Genomic DNA, 20,614 nt, shown 5'->3' on the forward strand with positions numbered 1-20,614 from the left:
TGTGTGAGACAAACACAGCGCCGATCTACACGCAGATGGCCCGCCTGAAGCCCCCCCCCCCCCCCCCCCAGGCTCTTTGTCTGGGGACGAGGAGGTGGCATTTCGGAGGAGCTGAGGGGTCACCGAGTTCTCCGCCGGGGGAACCACAGCCCCGCCCCGTGTCTCTTTGCTAGATAACTTTAAAGTAATGCATCTAGGTCGAGTAAAATCAGTTTCCCAGATCGTTTTATGGTACGTAATTATTGTCAGGTTTTAGCATAATCTATGCGTCTACTGCAGAAAAAAGTAATGGAGACAAAATTCCAAAAAATGGCGTACACCATATGTCACACATAACAGGAATACCAAAGAAATGTACTTAATGAATGTCCTTTTCTTGTTAAATAGACAGCTGTTGAAATTATGTGTCGTCTTACTGAGCGGAGCGAATTATGGGAAGGTAAACTACAGGGCCTTTGAGCAGTGATGGAAGGTGGTAAGGAAGCGTAGTCAGGGAGGGGGAGGAAGGCAAGGGGGGGGGAATTAAGGGGAAGAAGGCAAGGGGGGAAGCAAGGGTGGGAGGCAAGGGAGGAGAAACTGCGTGAGGATGGCAAGGCGGGGAAGGCAAGGGGAGGAAGGCAAGAGTGAGAAGGCAAGGGGGGAAAGCAAGGAGGGGAAGGCAAGGGGGGAAAGCAAGGAGGGGAAGGCAAGGGGGGAAGGCAAGGGGGGGATGGCAAGGGGGAGAAGCTGCGTGAGGATGGAGGGCACAGCGCAGCAGACAATGATTGCGGGAAGGTGGGAGGTACCAAGCTAGAAAAATAAACAAATTATATATATATATATATATATATATATATATATATATATATATATATATATATATATATATATATATTACGAAATTAAAGGAGGTTAGCCTAATTCCCGGGCCTTTCCGTTTTTAAGCAACTAATCATCATATACAGAGTGATTAGCTACTACAGTATATATGATGTGCTTGGATCTACGTGACTTTCTGGTTTAGTCGTACTTGTATTAACCCAAATCACTGAGATTTACATACATCGTTGGTTACACTGTATGTGTAATACTTTGGTTTTGTCTTTAACGCATACGCCGTTTCACAGGCAACTATTCCTATCCGTTACATTTTGTCTTCATTGCGTGTAAATGAACTGGCGAAACACGTAAAGGCTGAAACTGATGCAGCAGTAATTCCGCAGACATCGGGCTGTAATTACTTTGATTACCTCTTTTCTTTCATATATCATCGCAAGTGTGGGCGACCTCACCACCGCGACGGGCAGCTGATAAATCCCTTCGCATTCACATAGGAAAGTAGCTCCCATCCAGGGAAAGCTGCTAATTTTACTCCCTGCCGTCAACTTTTCTCCCAATCTCCCACTAATGTTTGCCGTATTGGTATTCAATTACTGTTCAGACGCTCCAGTCCGTCATTAGAGTCCTACCCATCATGCATGTTAAATGTCTGTTCGGAAAATAAGTACATGGAATGTGACAATGACTGATACAGAAGCACAATTGTAGACAAAATACCCATGTTTTAAATAAATGCAAGTACTACGGATCCCATATAGATATAAATAAAGCCGTATGGATGCTGCTATGAGGGACTACTTTTTTGACATCGAAGTTAGTTGAGGCAATCAGGCGGTGGGGGCGGATTTAATGTATGAAAGTGGGAGTGCTGAGGCTACCCGGCACACACAGATAGACACAAACTATACAACCGATTTCATTGTATGAGTGTGGGAGGTGTGTGAGAGAAATTTAGTTTGTAATTGTATGTACTTCATGTTTTAAAATTGAATGGTAGCTCGCTTTGTGTTCTCGTGAAACAAGTACGATTACTGGTATAGGCAAGTTTTAAATAAAAGAGTCAGCTTGCTTGCTAGGGAGCTACGAACTAGCTAGCTGGCTACAACGCAAACTGTAATAAAGAGAATTGGACTTAGGGGTAAAACAAAAGAATATAAACTTTGCAGGTTGCCACTGGACGAAGACATAACGGAGAGGCATCGTTAAAGAAAGGTGATTTTTTCTGTTTATTAATTAACTATTTATCCATCTGGCAATTTATTTATATATTTATTTAACTGCCGGGCCGGTCCAGACCCACGTTGGCTCGTTCGATCCTTTTACAATAATTTTGTTGTGTTTTATGGAATTTCACAGAATAATACATAAGGACGAAAGGGGGAAATAAAAGTGTTAATTGCAAGAAGCGAAACGTGGGAGTAGATGAAAGCAAGATAGATTTAGGGTTGGAGGGGGTGCCCGGACTTGATTGAGGCAGCACAAGTGTTGGGATGCGAACAGGACACCCCCCTTTGAATGGCACGTCGCCCCCCCGCCTAGATCGGCGAATAAAGTCGGATCGCGGCCGATGGGAGCGCGCGCGGGGGGTGCGTGTGGCGTAACTTTTACAAACAAATTAATATTGAGCATAAACAAATAAAACGGAGTCAAAATAACAGTGATCTCGTAACGATTTATAGACCCGCCACGTATCTTTATTGAGGTTCGTGTGTTTATATATAAATTTAAAAACTGTAACAGTTTGGCTGTTAAAGGTGTGGATTAACACTCATTTATAGGATGGGTTTCAATGACCGGCGTCTGGAGTTGAATGAATTAGATCAGAAGTAGTTAAGACCGTCAGACGGTAACGTCCAAACCATGTTATGAAGTTGGACCAAAACACGAGGTTACATCGTGCAGTTTAGCTAAAGATCATGGATTCGTCGTCGGGCACGCATTTGAGTCGTGTTACAGATTGTGGACAGCTAATATGATCAGTAAATCTATTCTGAAGGGGAGCCAGTATTAGGAAAAGTTGGCTTGTGCACGGATTCCACGTGCTGCTGGCTAACACCCCCTTTATGTGTCTTCTGGTCCGGTCCACTGAAGCGAATGTTTAAATCCTTTTGCGTTTACGGATAACCTGCAAATAATCATGCGCATAACCACTGTGTCCGACGAGGACGCCCTGGGGAAACGTGTAATTTGTACACTGGGGATTTGCTTTCCGTCTGAAAAAGTATCTGCTACAGATGAGAGGATGACATGTGAAACACGGCCGCGTTGTGCAATGAGTGACGTTATGTGGCTTAAAAGTGATGGGTTTGTAGTAAATATTGCTACAGTCCAGAGTTTGTTAGGCAGCTGTGGTCTCGATAGGCACAGTGGTTTCGTCATGGGCTGTCACCGTTACATACTTTAAGTATGATCAGACGGTGTAGTACAAACTTTGAGTCACTATTCTTTCAGGCGCCCTACAAATTTAGTAGAACGAATAGTTGCTGACGTGTGTATGAATCACATACAGGATGTCTAATGTAATGATGTCTGTCTTTGTGTTGGTGTCAGGAAGCCATGCCGTCAGTAATGGAGAAGAGTGGGTCAGGTGTTCTGTCTCGAAGCAGAGCTAAGAGTGTTACCAATGGCAACAGCCAGCATTCTGAGGAGGACAGCAGTGGCGAGGAACACACACACGGTTTGGTTCCATACATGCTTACGTGGGGGCCGTACATGCTTACGTGGGATTGCAAGCACAGCTTACTTTATATCACTGTCCCACCACTCAGCAGTTGCCTTTTTGCCTGGTACTACCCAACATCTACAGTCATGTCTGCATTTATTATCTATACTACTTTTACTGTGACATTCCTATTTTTGGCCCAACACAGGTACTGTAGGCTTTGCATGCTTTTGTCGTTTTTATGCATATGACATCATGCAGAATGTTTGATTGGTGCTCGTCTGACTGTAAAATTACACAACAGTTGCATCATCTACTACTCTGTGTTTACTATACATGTTTTACACCTTACTGCACTACACTTGCTGTTTGTATCTATACCTCATAGCATTTCGTTCTGTAGGTTTAACTGTCATGTAGAATCGTGAGTCGGCAGAACGTTTCCATTGTATCAAATGACAATATGAAAATGCCGGAAGAGTCGAGCAGACTTTCTGGCGAGATCCGTAGCGGAGGTGGAGTGGCGCTCAGGATCTGAGGGAAGTTAATCATGCTTCTCAACTTTCTGCACATGTGTAATTCTATACAGCCTTAAGAATTGACACATTGCCACACTAAAGTACCAAATTTGTCCCACAGATTTGCTGAATTGTTTCTATTAAGCTGTGCACTCACAATTATGTAGGACTCGTGTATCATTTTTAGCTAGTAGGCTATTCACTTTGTTCATTGTAAGCATTTCTCTCCCTGTTTATTTTCTGGCTGTAGACACAGTACTCTTTGCCCTCTGATTCTGTCTCCACAGACAGCATGATTCGAGTTGGAGGGGACTATCAAGCTCAGATTCCAGAATTCAAACCTGGTAAAGATCTCTTTGAGCGGAGCGCAGGGGGGTGGGTTAGTGCAACAAAGTGTAATGGTGAAACAGATACAGGTTAGTGCCGTCCGAGATGGTTTGTGACACAGTGCTACGTTTATTTGTTTAAAAAAAAAAGTAGCACAATTGTGCTTTCATTTGTTGACGGAACGTAAAAATGAGGGATTTGTGTTCACAGACAATCCTGCTCGCCTCAGTGGAAAGGATCAGAGGAGCATGTTAGTCTGGTCCCCCAGCTCCGTGGTATCTGATGCAAAGTGTAAGAGGCTGTCCCACCTCACTCCAAGGGCTTCTTATGAGAAAGACTTAAACGTCAGTTAACATGCTGTGCATTGGCACTCATCATCATGTGTTTTTCCCTCAGTGGATGAATATATTCTGATGGCGAAGGAGAGACATGGATACAACATGGAACAGGTAAGGTCTCCTGATAATGTACCTTCTGCCGAAGTAATGCCACACGCTGCACCGTAGATGTCCCTAGATAGAATGCAGGCTGCAGTAAGTGACTGTGTCCACATGTTTGTTTGTGTGTGTGGGGGTCCCTGAGCCAACTGCATTGTTGATTGGAATCAATGGCTAAAGGTCTTTGAAGGATTAAAACTAGGTATTCATGTGTCCAGTGAGTTGCAGATGGACATGCAAAGTGCTTGTGTGTTATCCTTGAGAACCAGAAATCACGACAGTAAAGAGGGGTGAGGGGGGGGTGCCTTTTAAAAGACCCGTTTCATAAAAATGTCTGCACTGATGTATTGCTCATCATATAAACCAGACATGATCTATTGGCAGATCTTAAGCTGTTATTTCACTATTATACCGAGCCAAAATAATACGGAACTAGACTGGAAAGTGGGTCCGATTTGTCCTTCCGTTTCCACTGCAAGTATTAGAACCAGCATCATCTGAATTGGACTGTACTGATAAACTTACTGTTGGTCGTATGGCTGGAATAAAACAGTTCAGGGTATTGGGTGTACAGATTGTGCCATTCATGTTTGCAGTATATATAGCATATACTACCGCATGCATTGACCCACATTGATGGAAGAAGTAGTAGCTTGTTCATCCATCTGTCTTCCAGCTGCTTGCAGGGTAGTGTGTTCATGCTAACCCTAAATATCAAATGGCGGCCAGAGTTGGTATGTCACTGCAGGAATGACATTCGCCTTTCATTGTTATAATAAATGTCCTCCTCCTTGACCTCAGGCCTTGGGAATGCTGCTTTGGCACAAGCATGATGTGGAGAAGTCCCTGGCTGATCTGGCCAACTTCACACCCTTCCCAGAGGAGTGGACAGTGGAGGACAAGGTGCTGTTCGAGCAGGCCTTCAGCTTCCATGGCAAGAGCTTCCACCGAATCCAGCAGATGGTGAGGAGCGGAGCGATGAAATGAATCCGGATCCCACTCCCTAAAATGTGATCTACAACCGAAGTCTAGCTTCCATAAATAATATTAAAACATTAGATCAGTGTCCCACATCCCGGTCCCACATCCCGGTCCCACATCCCGGTCCCACATCCCTGTCCCACAGACGGTCCACACGTTTGCTCCCTCCCGGCTCCCTGACAAACAGTCTAAATTATTACTGCCTTGGGTGATTTAAAGCAGGGCTTAATATCTGGGCTGGCAGGATTCCACTATCTTTGTCACTGGTTTCCAGCTGCCGGACAAGCTGATCTCAAGCTTAGTGAAGTACTATTACTCTTGGAAGAAAACAAGGACCCGTACCAGCGTGATGGACAGACAGGCCCGACGGCTGGTGAGCAAGAGGGAGAAGGACGACAGGTGAGGCAGCGGGACACTGGCTGCTGGAGCAGAGGTGGGGGCACATTTGGCAAAGATGGGGGGCACATTCGTCAGGTTGTTTTGTCTTTTCAGTAATGATGAGATGGAAGAAGGAGATGCAGGGAGCGACAGCGACTTTGAAGTGGACACTAAAAAAGAGGTACTGTGTTGTTTCACATTAGTTGTGCACTGCGCTTGTACACTAACTGACATATAAAGATTTTGAAAAGTTTTTCCGTCACCTGCTGGTCATGACTTCAGAAATGCTGATTTCAGAGGGGGGGTGGGTGTTTGCTGCCATTTCTTTGTCCAGGCTCCGAAGCAGAGTACCAGCAGTGGAGGGGGAGGGGAGAAGGGGAGTTCTGGAAGGTGTGGTCCAGTTAGAAAGGAGAACCAGGGGTCACAGTACCGACATCATCCTCTCCGGGCTCGTCGACGTCCCCCAAAAGGAATGTACCTGATCCAGGAAGATATCACATGCCTGTCTACGTCCCCCGAGACGGGGACTGTGTCCCTCAGGCAGCTGGACATGCAGCTGGTGTCTTTAAAGAGACAGGTAGTTTCCTACTCCTGTGAACACGAGGTGGGGGGGGGGCTGTCATAGCCAAGCTGAAAGTTGACCCTGGCTGTGTGGGAGAGAAACGCCTCACGCAGAAGTTCCTTATTTTGCATGATTGTTTCACCAGCTTCATATCTCCTGTCATTCTGTCTGCATGCCTCTTTCTGATGTATATCGTGGACAAAGGATTATATTTGACACGCAACCCCACCCCCCCCCCTCACTGGTTCTCAGGTGCAGAGCATCAAGCAGGTTAACAGCAGCCTCAAGCAAGGACTGGAAGGAGGAATCGACGCCCTGCGGCCATGCGAGGTAGCCCAGCACTCCCCAGAAGCAGAGAGGAAAAGGGCCGTATTACAGTAGAGTAGTTGAAGCAGAGCAGGTACCATCTTACAGGCTTCCTCTGTCTGCAGCCAACCCCCAAGATTAACTCCCGCTGGGCTACGGAGGAGCAGCTGCTGGCTGTGCAGGGTAGGGCTTGCTGCCTGCAGATGTGGGGGTGGGGGGGGGGGGGCGTAGCGGGGTGGCAAAAGAACAAGACGGAAGGTGGTGGAATGAGCTCTGCCAGCGGAGGACACAGACAGTGTGATTCTGCCCGTCCGCAGCTATCAGACGTTACGGCAAAGACCTGGCAGCCATCGCCGAGGTCATCGGGAACAAGACGGCGTCCCAGGTGAGCTCCTTCTTCGCCAGCTACCGGCGGCGTTTCAATCTGGACGAGGTGCTGCGGGAGTGGCAGGCAGAGCAGGAGGTGCAGGCCGGGACCACCGAGGAGGCCAAGGGAGCGGCAGGAGGGGTGTTGGGGAGCACTGAGGATGAGGAGGTATTAATGGAGGGGGTGTATATGCTGTAGACCTTGAATTAATGTAACTGTCACTAGGTTCTTGAATGATGGACTTAATTAACATTAATGATTAGCATATCTGTTTGAATTTCTGAACAGTATGTAGTGAGGGTTACCCAAGAGATTTTGTGGTTATTTTTAGTAGCTTTCTGGACTGTTTTTTGAGCCGTGTGGCCAAATATTTATACAGTGTTGGTTTCTTTTTTATGTGAAAGATTAAAAGCTGCAAAAGATGTTTAGTGGATGCCTTGTCTCAGTGCAGCGTACTGACACTGGCTGATGGGATAATGAGTGATGACCAAAGGCGTGCCTCCTCTTCTCCTCTCAGGTGCGGATCAGTGGCGCTCCCCTTCCTTCTCCTCCATCCATGGGCAGCAGTACCAACACCAACTCAAACTCCAACCAAACTCCACCTCCTCTATCTCAACCACCCCCGTTGCTGCGCCCTGGGCCTCCCCCAGCCACTCCCAGCTTACTCCGCCAGCCCCCTCCCCTGCAGACTCGCCCCTTGCAAACCCGCACCCCTCACAACCACCCCCCTCCACCTCTCATTCGGCCTGCCATCAACTCCACCCTCCACCGAAACTCCAGCATCAGTTCATCTCCCTCCACGATCACCCAGATACCACCCTCCCTGGTGGGACTAAAAGTAGAACCCTCACACTCTCACTGACGGGAGGGGGGGGGTGAGGAGAGGGCGGGGGGGTTTACACATGGCCATTATAGAGATGGGCATTTTGAGTGACAGCAGACCATCACACACATTGGTCTTATGGTAACTAGTGCATAGTCATCCCTCTACCTCTTCCCCCACATGGACAACACAGCCATCCAGGATCTGCACCACATAAGTCCTTCTGAACCGCTGCCCACCCCTCCAATGAAGACAAACTATAGCTGCAGGCCCGGCTAAGACTTCCATTACTGCTGCCTGGGGCAAATGGAACACACCCACTTTTTTTGTTTTTTCTTGTACCCCCCCCCCACCCCCCCCCGGCAGCCATATGTTCACAGGTTCCGTTAACTGTCCCGTTGCTGTGAAAATAACAAAAAAAAAAAAAAAACCTGAAAACAGAAGTATACACTGGATTGTAGAAGGCAGGATTGGCCTCCGCTTGTTGCCATGGCAACATCAGAACCCTTCCGCGGGCAGGATTCCTGAGACGGAGGAGCACTGTGAATGTTGGGATGTTAATCAAAGTGAAAGGAAAGGAGGATCAGTTTCATCTAGATAAACATTAAGTAGCTCTGTGCCGTTCCCAGTGCACTGGGGGAAAAGGCATTAGAAACGTTCTCTACCTTTTTTAGATAATGTAGGAATAAACAAAAGCACTACTCTACTACCTGATCCAAACACTGACACACTAAACTCGCAATCATGCACAAACACTTCTGCTGTCAAACACTGATGTGATGAATCGCAGTAAGCATACAGCATTAGTTACCTTTTTACATTTTTGTGAAGGTGTGTATGTGAATTGTATACGTTAGACTGGAATTGTTTGTGATCTTTTTATATATAGAATAAAGCTAAATTTGCATTGTTGTGGTTGGAAAGTAATGCATAGTGAAGGACCTGATGACACGTGAACTTTTGACAGATGTCTTGGTTATGATACTGACATGCTGCCAGTGATCCCATCTGCAAGCCGAGTTCATGTTCTCCATTCTATTTTTGACACACGGGAAAATTACATCCTATTCCCCTAACTACCCTCTCCCTCTCAGTCACAATGCTAAGTAAATACTTAATTACCTGGCTCAGTTGTGCTGGTGGTAGTCTGATTGGGGGTGGGGGGATTGTGGCTTAAAAGCCACTGCTGGAGAGAGAGAAATGGTGCCGATTAATGAATTGGCTGCTTACCCCGGCCCCCGAGTTTAACGTGATACGTCATTTTGTTCAATTAGGAACCTTTAGCAAACACGGTGAACACAAGTTTAGTTTTAATGCCATTTGTTTATTACTATCATTGAATTATTTTCCTCACAAAAAAACAATACATTGTCCCACCCTGGGCACACCAATTGTGCAGTTTGTGACACAAAAAATTGTAAATTACAGCAATGGAAAAAAATGTGACAAAAATCAACCCTGAAAAAAGATAGGATTCCCAGCACCTTGAACAAAATCATCTGGACAGAAAAAGTTTCATTAAAAACAAAATCTCAAAAATATACAGATGTGCACAGGTGTTCTCCGAAGCAGTTCACATTTGCGTTTGAGACCGTCCACCCTTTCCTGCCTCTGCACCTTCTCATTACCATTGCCTTCCTGTATTATTGGAGCCCCGAACCCAGACAGTACTGGAGAGGCTGCTGACGAGGGGGTGCCACAGTCCCATTGCACAGCAGTGGGGAGACACTACACAATTCGCACCAAGTGCACGACACACACATGCGTACTCATCAGCTGTAATTCTGATCATGGGTAAGGATGAAACTCTATGACGGCCAACAGTGAGCTTCAGAGTGGCTGGAAACGCAGAGATCGTGCCCCAGTCACGCTACGCACCCCCGTCTCTCACGTTATCGGTTTTTTTTTTATGGCCCAGTGACACAGCAACACGCCAATCGCCTCAAACTCCGTCATCCTTGGAAATTGATACCAAAGGATGAGGGAGCTGCAAACGGGAGCTGAATTTGAATGAACTGGAAAAGGTTTTGAACAGGGACCCGAAATGGTCACACGCTCTGAGCAGAGGGAAGTGGAACCGCAGAAAGCCTCGGTGCTGAATGCGGTGAGCCGGCTGGCCCAGACACAGCAGGGGATTCTTTCTGCAATAACCATTAATGACGCAAATCAGCACAGTACATCTCTCACTCAGTCTAAGCAGGCATGTATGAAGCTTATACCTTCGCACTCAGAACTGGTTAAACCGCTCCTGCTATCGAAAATAATGCAGCACTGGGTGCGATGGAGAAGAGCTAACAGTATACATAGGAGGGGATTTTGCAGAATTTATTTTTTAAAGACAATCACTTACAGTTCTGTGTTGCAAAAGGGAACGAGGAGCACCGAGTGCTCATCCACAGGCACAGGAGCATCCAGACAGAGCACCCATACTTCCCACACCGAAGTCAAAACCTGGACACTAGCTTCTGCGGCGACTCAGTGCTGACTCCCGACTTCACTCGCAGACAAATCTCACCATAAATCCAGTAGGTAGAGCACTAAGCCATTACAATCAATGGGGAACTGACGGTTTCGTCCTTTGGTTACTCGATTACTTCAGACGCCACTCATCTATCAATCATGTCTTGTGTATACTGATGACATGGGAGGGCAGGGGCTGCTGGGATAGGGGGGGGCAGGGTTACATCCACCACACACACACACCCACCCACCCAACCTGACCCACTGTCCTGTTTAACACAGCTACTCTCACGTCAGGTTCAACACCTGACACCGCCAAACTTAAATAAACCAGTGTAGCTCCTCTACTGTGCTAAGAATATCTTTATAAAGAACAAAAACACCAAAAAAGGAATAATACACTAAACCAAGACGAATGAGCAGTAGTCAATTAAGATAAGCAACTTTAAAGACTGACCCCCCCAATTACATACAGAATCACTGTGAGAAAGATGTTTGAAGCAAACAGCCATTTGGTTGTAAATACAGAAACAGCAGGATCACCCCATGCATGCATCATAGCAAATCCTCCAGTCAAGACGACGGTGATAGTAATAAAATAATGCAACAATATTTATGATAAGGTATGATACTGCCACAGCTCTAGTCTTTTTACCCCTCTGCCGTGGGGGGGGGGGCGGAGTTGTGGTTTGACAGTTTCTCTCTTGGACTTTCTCCATTTGGACTTGGACTTTCTCTTTGTCAGTCAGGCGGGTGGGGGGTGTTTTGGGAGGGAAAACAATGGTTCAAGTCACATTCTCAAATGCACAAATTAAAATGACACAAACTAAATCATTTCCTTTTCAGTGATATATAGATTTGTAGATATTTATATATTTATAGATAGATTTTATACTCTCTTCCGGGTGGCTTGGAGGGAGGCATGATGGAGTCTCGTGTTCCGTTTACATTCTCTATACAAAGACGAGATACAATTGAACACACACAAAACAAAAGATCATTCAGCTTGCTTATAGTAATTATTTTTTCTTCAGAAAAGTAATAACAGATTCATTCCAGTGCAGAACTTGAAACCAACCAGCAACTCAGTTACAAGTACAATCCATCCATTTTTACATAATTGGCCCTTGTTCAGTTCATCTCGTAATTGACCCCTGCAGTAAAAATGTAACTGGCTGAAGAAAAGGAGTGAAGTGGATGGAACTCTAGTGTTAAGACAGCAGGTGTGGACAGGTGCGCCCACAGGAGGGCTGCCCTCAGGGTGCTACGCAGCTGTGCTGTACACTCAGGAAGCCAGGGAGTTTGTCGCTTCTGCATGGAGATGGGTCACCATTTTGCACCGAAATGAAACAAACTGTCAAGAGGTCAAGAGACTCTCATGTTACGTTCCAGGTACTGCAAAACATTCCCTCGCCCCGGTCCTCTACAAAGAGGTATGAGACTTTAAAAATAAAAAACAAACAGCAGGCCAAAAAAATGGTCATACATTTTCATGAATTTGGAGATAAAAAAAATACATAAAAAAAAAACACGATCTAGGGACGGACGTTAACTGGGAGGGAGTTGTCGTCAAATGACTAACACTTGCAAAATCTAAGCCCCCACCATATAGCCTATATGACAATCTCAGCCCTGCAAGTCCGATGATCTGTTCTTGGTGCACAGTCCACATGTGTCCCCATTTCTATGCCTGTTTCCTTCTCCTGGGTCGTCTCCATTTCAATTAGAATCCCGACTCCACAACGTTGTCGTCGTCAAACTTGACGCATCTCCGGTTATGTTGTACCCCCAAGAGCGATCACAGTTTCAGCTCATTGGCGACCTTGGAGGCGATGTTCTTGAAGGCGATGGAGGTACCAGAGATGCGCTTGAAGCGCACGCCATTGAGCGAGAGGCGCGGCAGCTTGCACACCTCCATCTCCCACTGCACAAAGTCATCCCGTGACGGGTCACCCGACACGCACAGCAACATGAAGCGCTCGCGCAGCTCGTACTCGCAGTTGTTGGAGTCCAGCACCTTGCGAATCTCCTTCATCATCTCGCCGGGCTCCATGGAAGATGTGGTCTTCATGCTCCAGGTGAATCTCAGTGACCGGGGTTTGGAGTCCTTAGAGGGTGGTGTACCACTGGGGACGGGCGAGGAGGAGAGCGAGTCCTTGTTCTCGTCTCCCATGGAGCCCACAGTGCCACCTGGGACCTTCTCACTCTTGTCCCCTGTGGTGCTCAGCATTGGCCTGAAGAGGTGAGCACAGAGGGTAGAGGTCAGAACACAAAGCGAGAAAGATCACGAGGGCAAACACACAGAAAATACATAAAAGATGGCAAATAAAGTGGCATACAATAAGGAGAGAGGGGCATTATTAGCGTCAGCGGAATGAACGATTTAAGAGAAGTGGTGGGTGGAGAGAGCTGATTGAATGGGGACAGCATGGGGGGTGTATGAATGTAAGGACTAAGATGCAGAGGTTTCTGCTCCAGATGAGACTGCGTTACCCTCTGGAAATACACACAGTAACTGCTGCAGAATACTGCAGATCATCAAAGCGGGATCCAACGACTACGAAGGGCATCAGAGTTTGGCTTAACCAGCCAAAAAATAAAAATAAAATACATTCTCTAGAAAATCCCTTCAAGACTACATTTCAGAACTCGAGCAAAAACATGGCCAGCCTCTGAGGGAGCACAGGATCTCATCCTTTAGATGCTTCCTTAAGATGTTTGCTCAAGTGCAAATCGAAAAGAAAAACAGGTGGCATATTAACAGTGTGCGTCCGCACTGCAGACCCAGACATCCGGCAGAGAGAATTAAGTCGAGCCGGCCTAGTGCAAAGGCCTTAATGGCTCAGCTACGGCACAGGAGAGCAGCGGTGATGCGAGGTGTGGTTAAGAGCATGCAGGGGCAACAGGACACGGTGTTAAGCTCACTGCAGCAGGGCCCACTGCAGCAGGGCCCACTGCAGCAGGGCCCACTGCTCAGACTGATTCTGCGGACCTTTACACTTGTGGACAGCAGGCAAGCAAATAATTAGGGTGCTGAGTGCGCAATGCTGGCAAGCGTAAAGGGAAACTACAGCCTCCATTCTAGATGGATCCGAAACAGATGATGGCTGCCACCATAACTAGTAATCTTTCCTCTAAATACTCCCATCATTTTTTCCCCCCAATTGAAATCCCCTTCAAAGTAAAGCCCTCCCATCAATAATACTCTAATGATTTACTAGGGCATTCTACAGTTTGCACTATATCTGTGATCTGGGTCAGACTGATAGCGTGGCACATCAGCCCTCGCTGGTGGCTAGGCCCCGGGCCCCGGGGGGGGGAGTCAAACAGCTGGATTCCCCTCCCTCTCACAACAGTGCAGTCACCCAAAGGCGGAACAAAGTGGCTAGTGTTCTGTCCCATGTGTGACGTCGCACAATGAAAACTGACAGCACACACGTGCATCTGAGGCCGTGTGCCCTAGTGTTCCCCTCTCGCACGTCAACAGGGGTGCTGTGTGTTGGGGCGGAAACCTGTGGCGAATAACTGGCCAGACAGGGAAGGAAAAAAAACAACTAAAGATATAAACATTATGAGCAGCAAACTGGAAAAGGTGCCTTCTATCTTCTACTGACTTACACACACACCACTAATATTTTTGTAAAATTAAATTTTCAATAAAAAGTTCAATAAAATTATGTTCTGTCAGGGAGCTAACCATATTTTTATAGCGCCTACTTACAGAACGTAAAAAAGGTTTCTATACACACATCTTAACTCATTATTTACACTAAACTTTTTAACATTAAAACTACTGGCCAGTACTCGAAGTTATTTTAGAGTGTCATTTTAGATTGTGTTTTGTTGGGAGAACTTCAAGCAGTACAATGCAGTACTTATCAAGTAGATACTGACAAAAGTGACCCGAATCACCATAAAGCCATACCTTTTTTAAGTTGCTGAAATATACATCAAAAGACCCACAACACCAAAAGCAAAGGAAGCAACAAACGGGAAGGCAAACTACACCCACAGGTACCTTATAACTCAGCAGGTTTAGAAATATGGTAGAAAAGGACAATACCATGTTAAAAAATACACTGTCTGTCATCTTAAGGAGTTGATTAACAAAAAGCACAAAAGCAACATATTAACCAATCAAATGATTCACACAATAGAATTCTATTAATGTTTTTTTTTTGCATTTGTTTAACCTTGATGATCACACAATGGTTGATTACTAGGCCAATCAACTTTTAGCCCAATCAAGGCATTGAACTGAAGACTACATGGTAGCTGATTAAGTCACGTGGCATGGCTCACCTGCTCCCCTCATCACGACCCTCTCCCTCATACGGGCTCCTCGGAGAAAAGGGGCACAAGTTTAGTCTCATCAGATCTGCTTTTTGGACGCTTGAGTTATTGATTCACTTCCACCACCAACCCCGAAGCACCAGTGCCCCGCTACCCCAGCCCATGCAGTTCCACATCTACACTGTTCACATTACTAATGAGATCATCAGGCGGTGTCTGTAATCTGCTGAACCATCCTGACCCACATGAAAGGCCTCCAGAACCAGGCCCCCACCCACCCACAGTCTAATTAAAGTGAGGCAGACATTGTGTCAATGGAAATATACAGAGAACTCACTCACTGATAAGTGACACATGTAGAACTGGAACAAAGGGCCAGACATAGCCAAGGCCAACCCATCACCGTAAGCCGGATGCACGTACCTGGGCAGGCTAAAGCTGCCCGACTTGCCCGCACCCACTGCCCATGTCCAAGCTGTATACTCTTTTTTTTACATGTTAGAAACGCTTGATAACCCCCCACCCCCCCCACAAGTTCACACACTTTTTGAACCACTCTGGGAAGCGAATGGTGCACAGCGTGTGCAGAGGAGAGAGACACCTGGACTGATGAAGGGGGGGGGGGGGGGGGGCACGACAATTCCTGTGACAGCGCATCGGGCCAAACCTCCAGTTGATCTTCAGAGGCAACTTGGGCAGACTGACACCAAGCAGAAATGTATGTGTACACACATCTATTCTCACGTCCACCCGCTGAAACCTGAATTCTGGGTCTCAGTCCAACCTTCCCAACCCCACCCACCCAGACACAGACTGATTGCAATTACTTTGCATGTTGCTAATCAAGTTTTAGACAAAAAATATGCTACCTTACCTCCAATGCATTGTCCTATCAAAAACAAAATCCAAGCAGAATTAAAAAAAACGGGGAAAGATTCTGTCACTGATGAGGCGATAGTGACTGAATGACAGTAACAGGAATTACAGTTGAATGAACGACCTTTTTCATGGATTATTTCAGCCTAATGACTGAAATTGAAGTTAATGTGTGACCACCAGAGGGTGCACATTTCTCAGACAAAATACAAAAACTTCCCAGCCCCGATGAACCCTACAGCGCCCTCTAGTGTGTACGGAAAAAGAGCACTTAAATGAACTACTGCAGAGACCTATTCGAGAGAACATACTGAAACAGATATCAGTCTTAAATATAATAATAATTTAAAAAGATAAAAGATGCAGTGAGCTGGAAATAAAATGAAAATCACCCGATTCATTTCAAATGGAATCCACAGGTACGGAGGTGTAAGTGGTTATGAAAGAGGCAGGTTCTGGGTGGTGAATTCGACATGTGGGCTAAGGCAAAAATAATAACATTTATCACACCCCGACAGAGCAGCGTGACCACACTGCAGTCTGCTGGCAAATCCTTTATTTAGCATGTTGGCGTGTAGCTTGGGTGACAGGCAGGACTGAGAACACAGCTGTGTGGCACCCCCCCCCCCCAGGATGGGGCAGCCACCTGCCCAGCCCAAGTCATGACGTCCATGTACCTGTTCAGACCGCATTCATTCACCAGTAACTGGTGCACACCAGTCCATTAGGGTATAAGGCTTTAGTCCAGCAGGCCTCCCACCAGAGAGAATGTTAGTTCATGAAAATGGTGCAAGTCCCAATGCAGGACAGAGTATTAGATCCCCTCCGGTTGGTCTCCACCTCCTGGCCACTTAGAAGACCAGGGCTGCTCCACACCAGCCATCTGCTCACTGACCACTAATGGTCCTGCAGTCTCCTCACCACAGACCTGCATCTGCAAACATCTGCTGTTTACATTTTATTAAAAATGATTGAGGAAAATCACACTCCTAGTGTGACATGCAATGACAGGGTGGCCGCAAAAACTAAGCCAAGAGATGCTCCATCACCCTGCCTCAGAGAGAGCAGCCGTCTAACGGAGAGAAGGACCACCTTGGATAGCATGCATCCTTTCTTACTGTCGGTGCTGGAGCTGAGCAGCTGGATGAGCAGAGGAGGTGAAGGACACATTCCTGTTTACATGCACTGAGAGAGGCGCATGGCCACACAGAGGTGGCCTGCTGGGTCCATGGCCACCGACAGATGGAGCGAGAGGAAAGGAGGATGGGCGTTATGGAGAGAAGGCTGCCAGTGGGTGAGTCAGGCGAGGTGGTGAAGGACGGACGGACGGACGGACGGGGGCGTTAGTACTGGCCAAACAATTCACACCGACGGCAAAACACAATGGTCATTATAGACTAATAATAATGAAATACGACCATAAATACAAAGGAACAATAAAAAAAAAAGGTTCAAGACAAGAGAGGCAAAAATGGAAACACCAGATATAGAAATTAACAGAAGCTGAAGGGGATCGTGGTCGTGGTCGTTGCCTACCTTCTGGGGAATCTGAACGAGAGATTTCTACAAAAAAAAGGGGGGAGAAAGAAAGAAGAATGTATGTACACAAAGGTGCACACAAACAATGCAGCAAATATATATGTATTTACGCAGAAGTTCATCTTAGGGGGAATGTACTCTTAGCTGCTACTCTCGTGCTCTCTGGCCCAACTCGCTACATGTAATGCCCTGCAGAACACAGGAGGTATACATGGCAATACAGGAATGTACAGTAACCGGCCGGGATGCCGTATTTAAAACCACAACTGGGTGGGGCTGCTGAGGGGGCCCAGCATGCAGCCTCACGATATTCCCATCTGTGCACAGGTGAAAGGTAGCCGAACGACTGATGGAGCTTGCAGGGAAATGGATCATGTCGTGTTAATGTCCTCACATCCTTTGAAATAGACGACACACAGGATCTTCAGTACACATACATTTAGCCATACAAACTGTTGTGTGTTTCTACAGCCCCCTGACCACGAGGCCATTTCTCCACCCAGCCTGTACCGCAGAAGGTCACGAGCACACAGCCTCCCAGTACAAATGCTTCTGCAGGGATCGATGGGCTTCTATTCCATCAGCGGCCAGCAGCATCAGACCAGCATTTTAATAACCCAGTTTCCTGAAGTCCATGAAAAAATACACTGTAAACCCAGTGTGCACTTGGATTTAAAGCACATGTAAGTATTTATTTAATTACATTTCTATACTATAGACTATCCAATACTAGTTTCACTTGGGAAACTGGGGCCACATCTGACTTTAGAGGCAGAGCAAAGGTCAAACCGGGCGCAAAGTAAAGGGCAGGAAGAGGTTCGTTGTAGGAACACGGTCATAGCTGCCTTAGGACGAGCCGACAGACGACCTGGCAAACCGGCACCTCTGATGGAATGGCGTTTTATACACCATGAAAACAGCCCCGAAACGGACCACTTATGGCCATCCGCACACTCTGTTGTGTCTACAGGCTCCACAAGCAGCACGAGCAACAATATGGCACCCTGTCCCCATCCAGCGCTGATGTATTTTTGGTCCTAGGGAAAGTGATAGCTCAGAGGTAACCATGGTAACTGTCACCACGGAGGCGTCTTCAAAGTGGAGGTTTTAAGTGAAGATTTTTTTTTTTGTCCCCCTCACCACCAGGATTCTAACTTTAATAGCATGTATCAGAGCTCAGAGCTGCGACCATGATGAAACAGAGTGGTAATGTAGCTGTCACACTGCTTTACACACTGGCTGGCCCATCCTCGGGGTGATCTGATTCTGAGGGCATTCCTCATTAGCTGTTCTGAAGCTCGGCACAGGAAATTATTATAATACATCTAGTAGAGGGGACACGAACATTCCTCGAAGAGGAGGGCTTTCTCTCTCTCAGGTACCTCCAGGAGCCCCATAAACCTGTAGAATTATGGCCACTGTCATCAGCAGCGGCCAGCATAGAGCTCCGGTGATTAAACACCGAGAGCCTGAAACCCAACACAACACAGGGCTTCCCTGCAGATTTTAACATGTGTTTTAATTAGCAGGAGAGAGCAGTACTTTAATCAAAAGTACGTGAAGCAAGCCACTGGGTATTACAGCATCCTCATCTCTCTCCCCTGCTCCGCAGCATTAGAAAAAGCATCTCCATGTGCATTCATAGCCCCTGTTTGTGTGAACCCAGGTCCCAGCAATTTGGAGAAGCTCTGCTATTTAGGAGGACAATTTCCTCAAACCCAGTGGTAATCCATCCATCCATCCATCCATTTTCCAAACCGCTTATCCTATTGGGTCACGGGGGGTCCAGAGCCTATCCCGGAAGCAATGGGCACGAGGCAGGGAACAACCCAGGATGGGGGGCCAGCCCATCGCAGGGCACACTCACACACCATTCACACACACATGCACACCTACGGGCAATTTAGCAACTCCAATTAGCCTCAGCATGTCTTTGGAATGTGGGGGGAAACCGGAGTCCCAGTGGTAATGTCCCAAGAAAATAATAAAGCGCTTTAAAAACTTGTACCTGTTCCCCATTACTTTCAGAGTGCTGGCAGTTTGGAGTTAAGGATGGTTAATTACAATGAGCCGTTAGTGTGAAGTCCCCAGACATATAGGAGGGGTGTTGTTTTCGTGTGTGCGCGTGACTCTGTGCGTCGATTTAGTTTGTGCACAGAAATAAATCCATGGGAAGAGGTATCTCTCACCTGTCACTCTGGACTGTGAAGGACACAGTGCTAAATTAGCACTTAACCTGATGCAGCCCAGAGAAAATCAGCCAGCGCTGCTCTTGCCCAAGACAGCTGCAAGTTAGTTGTGTGTGACAGTGTTTTTATTTATTTAAAAATATATTTATATAAATGCTGGCAGATTTTTGCTTTGGCACTTCTGAAGTGAATACTTAAAACTTTCAGACCTGAAGGTTTTCACAGCTCTTGTCCGTTTTTGACAAAAAGGTTTTAAATTTACCACCAATTACCTGTTACTGATTTTTTGAAACTGTGATGCGGCAGCAAAAATTTCATTTTCATTCTGACTTGGGCAGGGCTGACATGCACGCAAGTAACCATGTGATGCAGAAACACAACACTTGGAGCCAGAGATGTTCATTTCTCCTGATCAAGAACCAAAGGTTTTGTGAAACTGTAATAACAGTTCTTGGAACGCAAATTAGCTCTCGCTGATCGGACCCAAAAAAAGAGCCAATGTTTTATGAAAAAAGGAACAAGTCAAAGATGACTGACAAAAGCAAAGGCCGGTCTTTTTGATTTTGTCAGCAAACCATAATCGCCAGACATGGTGGTCCTCAGCAATCAGAGCGAGTCACACCGAAGCTCCCCAAAATGAGGCGTAAGCTAGAATCACTGCCCATTAGTACATCTTTACCTTCCCAGTGTTCCCAGAAGCTTACAGCCCGGCCTTCAGCACCGCTCACCACCTGCTGCACCTCATTTGTTCAGGTACTGAGAGTGGGAGCAGCAAGACCAAGTTTCCTCCCCATGGACGACATGCCACACACCTTGGCCCCACATAATGCTGCACCTCAAACCATTTCCCTGTAAGCTCTAATTCACATCCCACCCCCCAGAGACAAACCCCAGCAAGGAGCAATACACAGAAGCAGAGGCCTAAGCTGCTACACTAGTTTGAAACATTTTTCTGAAATCCAAAGACAACAGAAAACTGAAGAGGGATGAGAGGAGGGGATTAAACGGAGATCTTCTCTAAATGCAGCCCCCCTTCTCGTGCCTCTTTCATTCATCGGCTCTCTATCACTATCTCTA

At 46.6% G+C, this 20,614-nt stretch overlaps 2 protein-coding genes across 25 annotated transcripts in view; one reads left to right on the forward strand and one right to left on the reverse strand.

Moving 5' to 3' along the window:
• The first annotated feature begins 1,663 nt into the window (after positions 1–1,663).
• On the forward strand, positions 1,664–9,092 carry rcor2 (REST corepressor 2). 5 transcript variants are annotated; one of them, XM_049029782.1, is made up of 14 exons: positions 1,664–1,755; positions 1,986–2,031; positions 3,370–3,496; positions 4,287–4,415; positions 4,537–4,617; positions 4,723–4,775; positions 5,565–5,726; positions 6,019–6,143; positions 6,237–6,303; positions 6,457–6,699; positions 6,937–7,014; positions 7,116–7,173; positions 7,308–7,525; positions 7,875–9,092. In XM_049029782.1, the coding sequence occupies exons 3-14, from the start codon at positions 3,376–3,378 to the stop codon at positions 8,217–8,219; spliced, it is 1,680 nt and encodes a 559-aa protein (XP_048885739.1). In that variant the 5' UTR covers positions 1,664–1,755; positions 1,986–2,031; positions 3,370–3,375; the 3' UTR covers positions 8,220–9,092. The 5 variants fall into 5 exon arrangements, with proteins under 5 accessions (XP_048885739.1, XP_048885743.1, XP_048885742.1 ...); XM_049029786.1 differs by having other exon boundaries at positions 1,664–2,031; positions 7,308–7,375; XM_049029785.1 differs by having other exon boundaries at positions 1,668–2,031; positions 4,287–4,343.
• A 391-nt stretch (positions 9,093–9,483) lies between these two features.
• mark2b (MAP/microtubule affinity-regulating kinase 2b) overlaps positions 9,484–20,614 on the reverse strand; it is a 42,134-nt gene continuing 31,003 nt past the window's right edge. For 12 of the 20 annotated variants that reach the window (XM_049029760.1, XM_049029770.1, XM_049029769.1 and 9 more), the window contains 3 exons: positions 17,346–17,372; positions 14,943–14,981; positions 9,484–12,874 (listed from right to left, as the gene is read on the reverse strand). In XM_049029760.1, coding sequence (XP_048885717.1) covers positions 12,439–12,874; positions 14,943–14,981; positions 17,346–17,372 — 502 coding nt within the window. In that variant the 3' untranslated portion in view covers positions 9,484–12,438. The remainder of the gene's footprint in view (positions 12,875–14,942; positions 14,982–17,345; positions 17,373–20,614) is intronic. The other 8 variants (XM_049029763.1, XM_049029772.1, XM_049029779.1 and 5 more) reach the window with 5 other exon arrangements.

Source organism: Brienomyrus brachyistius, chromosome 10, assembly GCF_023856365.1.
Source record: "Brienomyrus brachyistius isolate T26 chromosome 10, BBRACH_0.4, whole genome shotgun sequence".
In the NCBI taxonomy this organism is placed as follows: Eukaryota; Metazoa; Chordata; class Actinopteri; order Osteoglossiformes; family Mormyridae; genus Brienomyrus; species Brienomyrus brachyistius.

What these genes read in the sequence shown, in the direction of transcription:
- rcor2 (XM_049029782.1), top strand. Translation starts at nt 3,376, where the DNA reads ATGCCGTCAGTAATGGAGAAGAGTGGGTCAGGTGTTCTGTCTCGAAGC. An exon ending in TCCACCGAATCCAGCAGATG is followed by an intron (nt 5,727 to 6,018) that starts GTGAGGAGCGGA and finishes ACTGGTTTCCAG; the next exon opens with CTGCCGGACAAGCTGATCTC. An exon ending in AAGAGGGAGAAGGACGACAG is followed by an intron (nt 6,144 to 6,236) that starts GTGAGGCAGCGG and finishes TTGTCTTTTCAG; the next exon opens with TAATGATGAGATGGAAGAAG.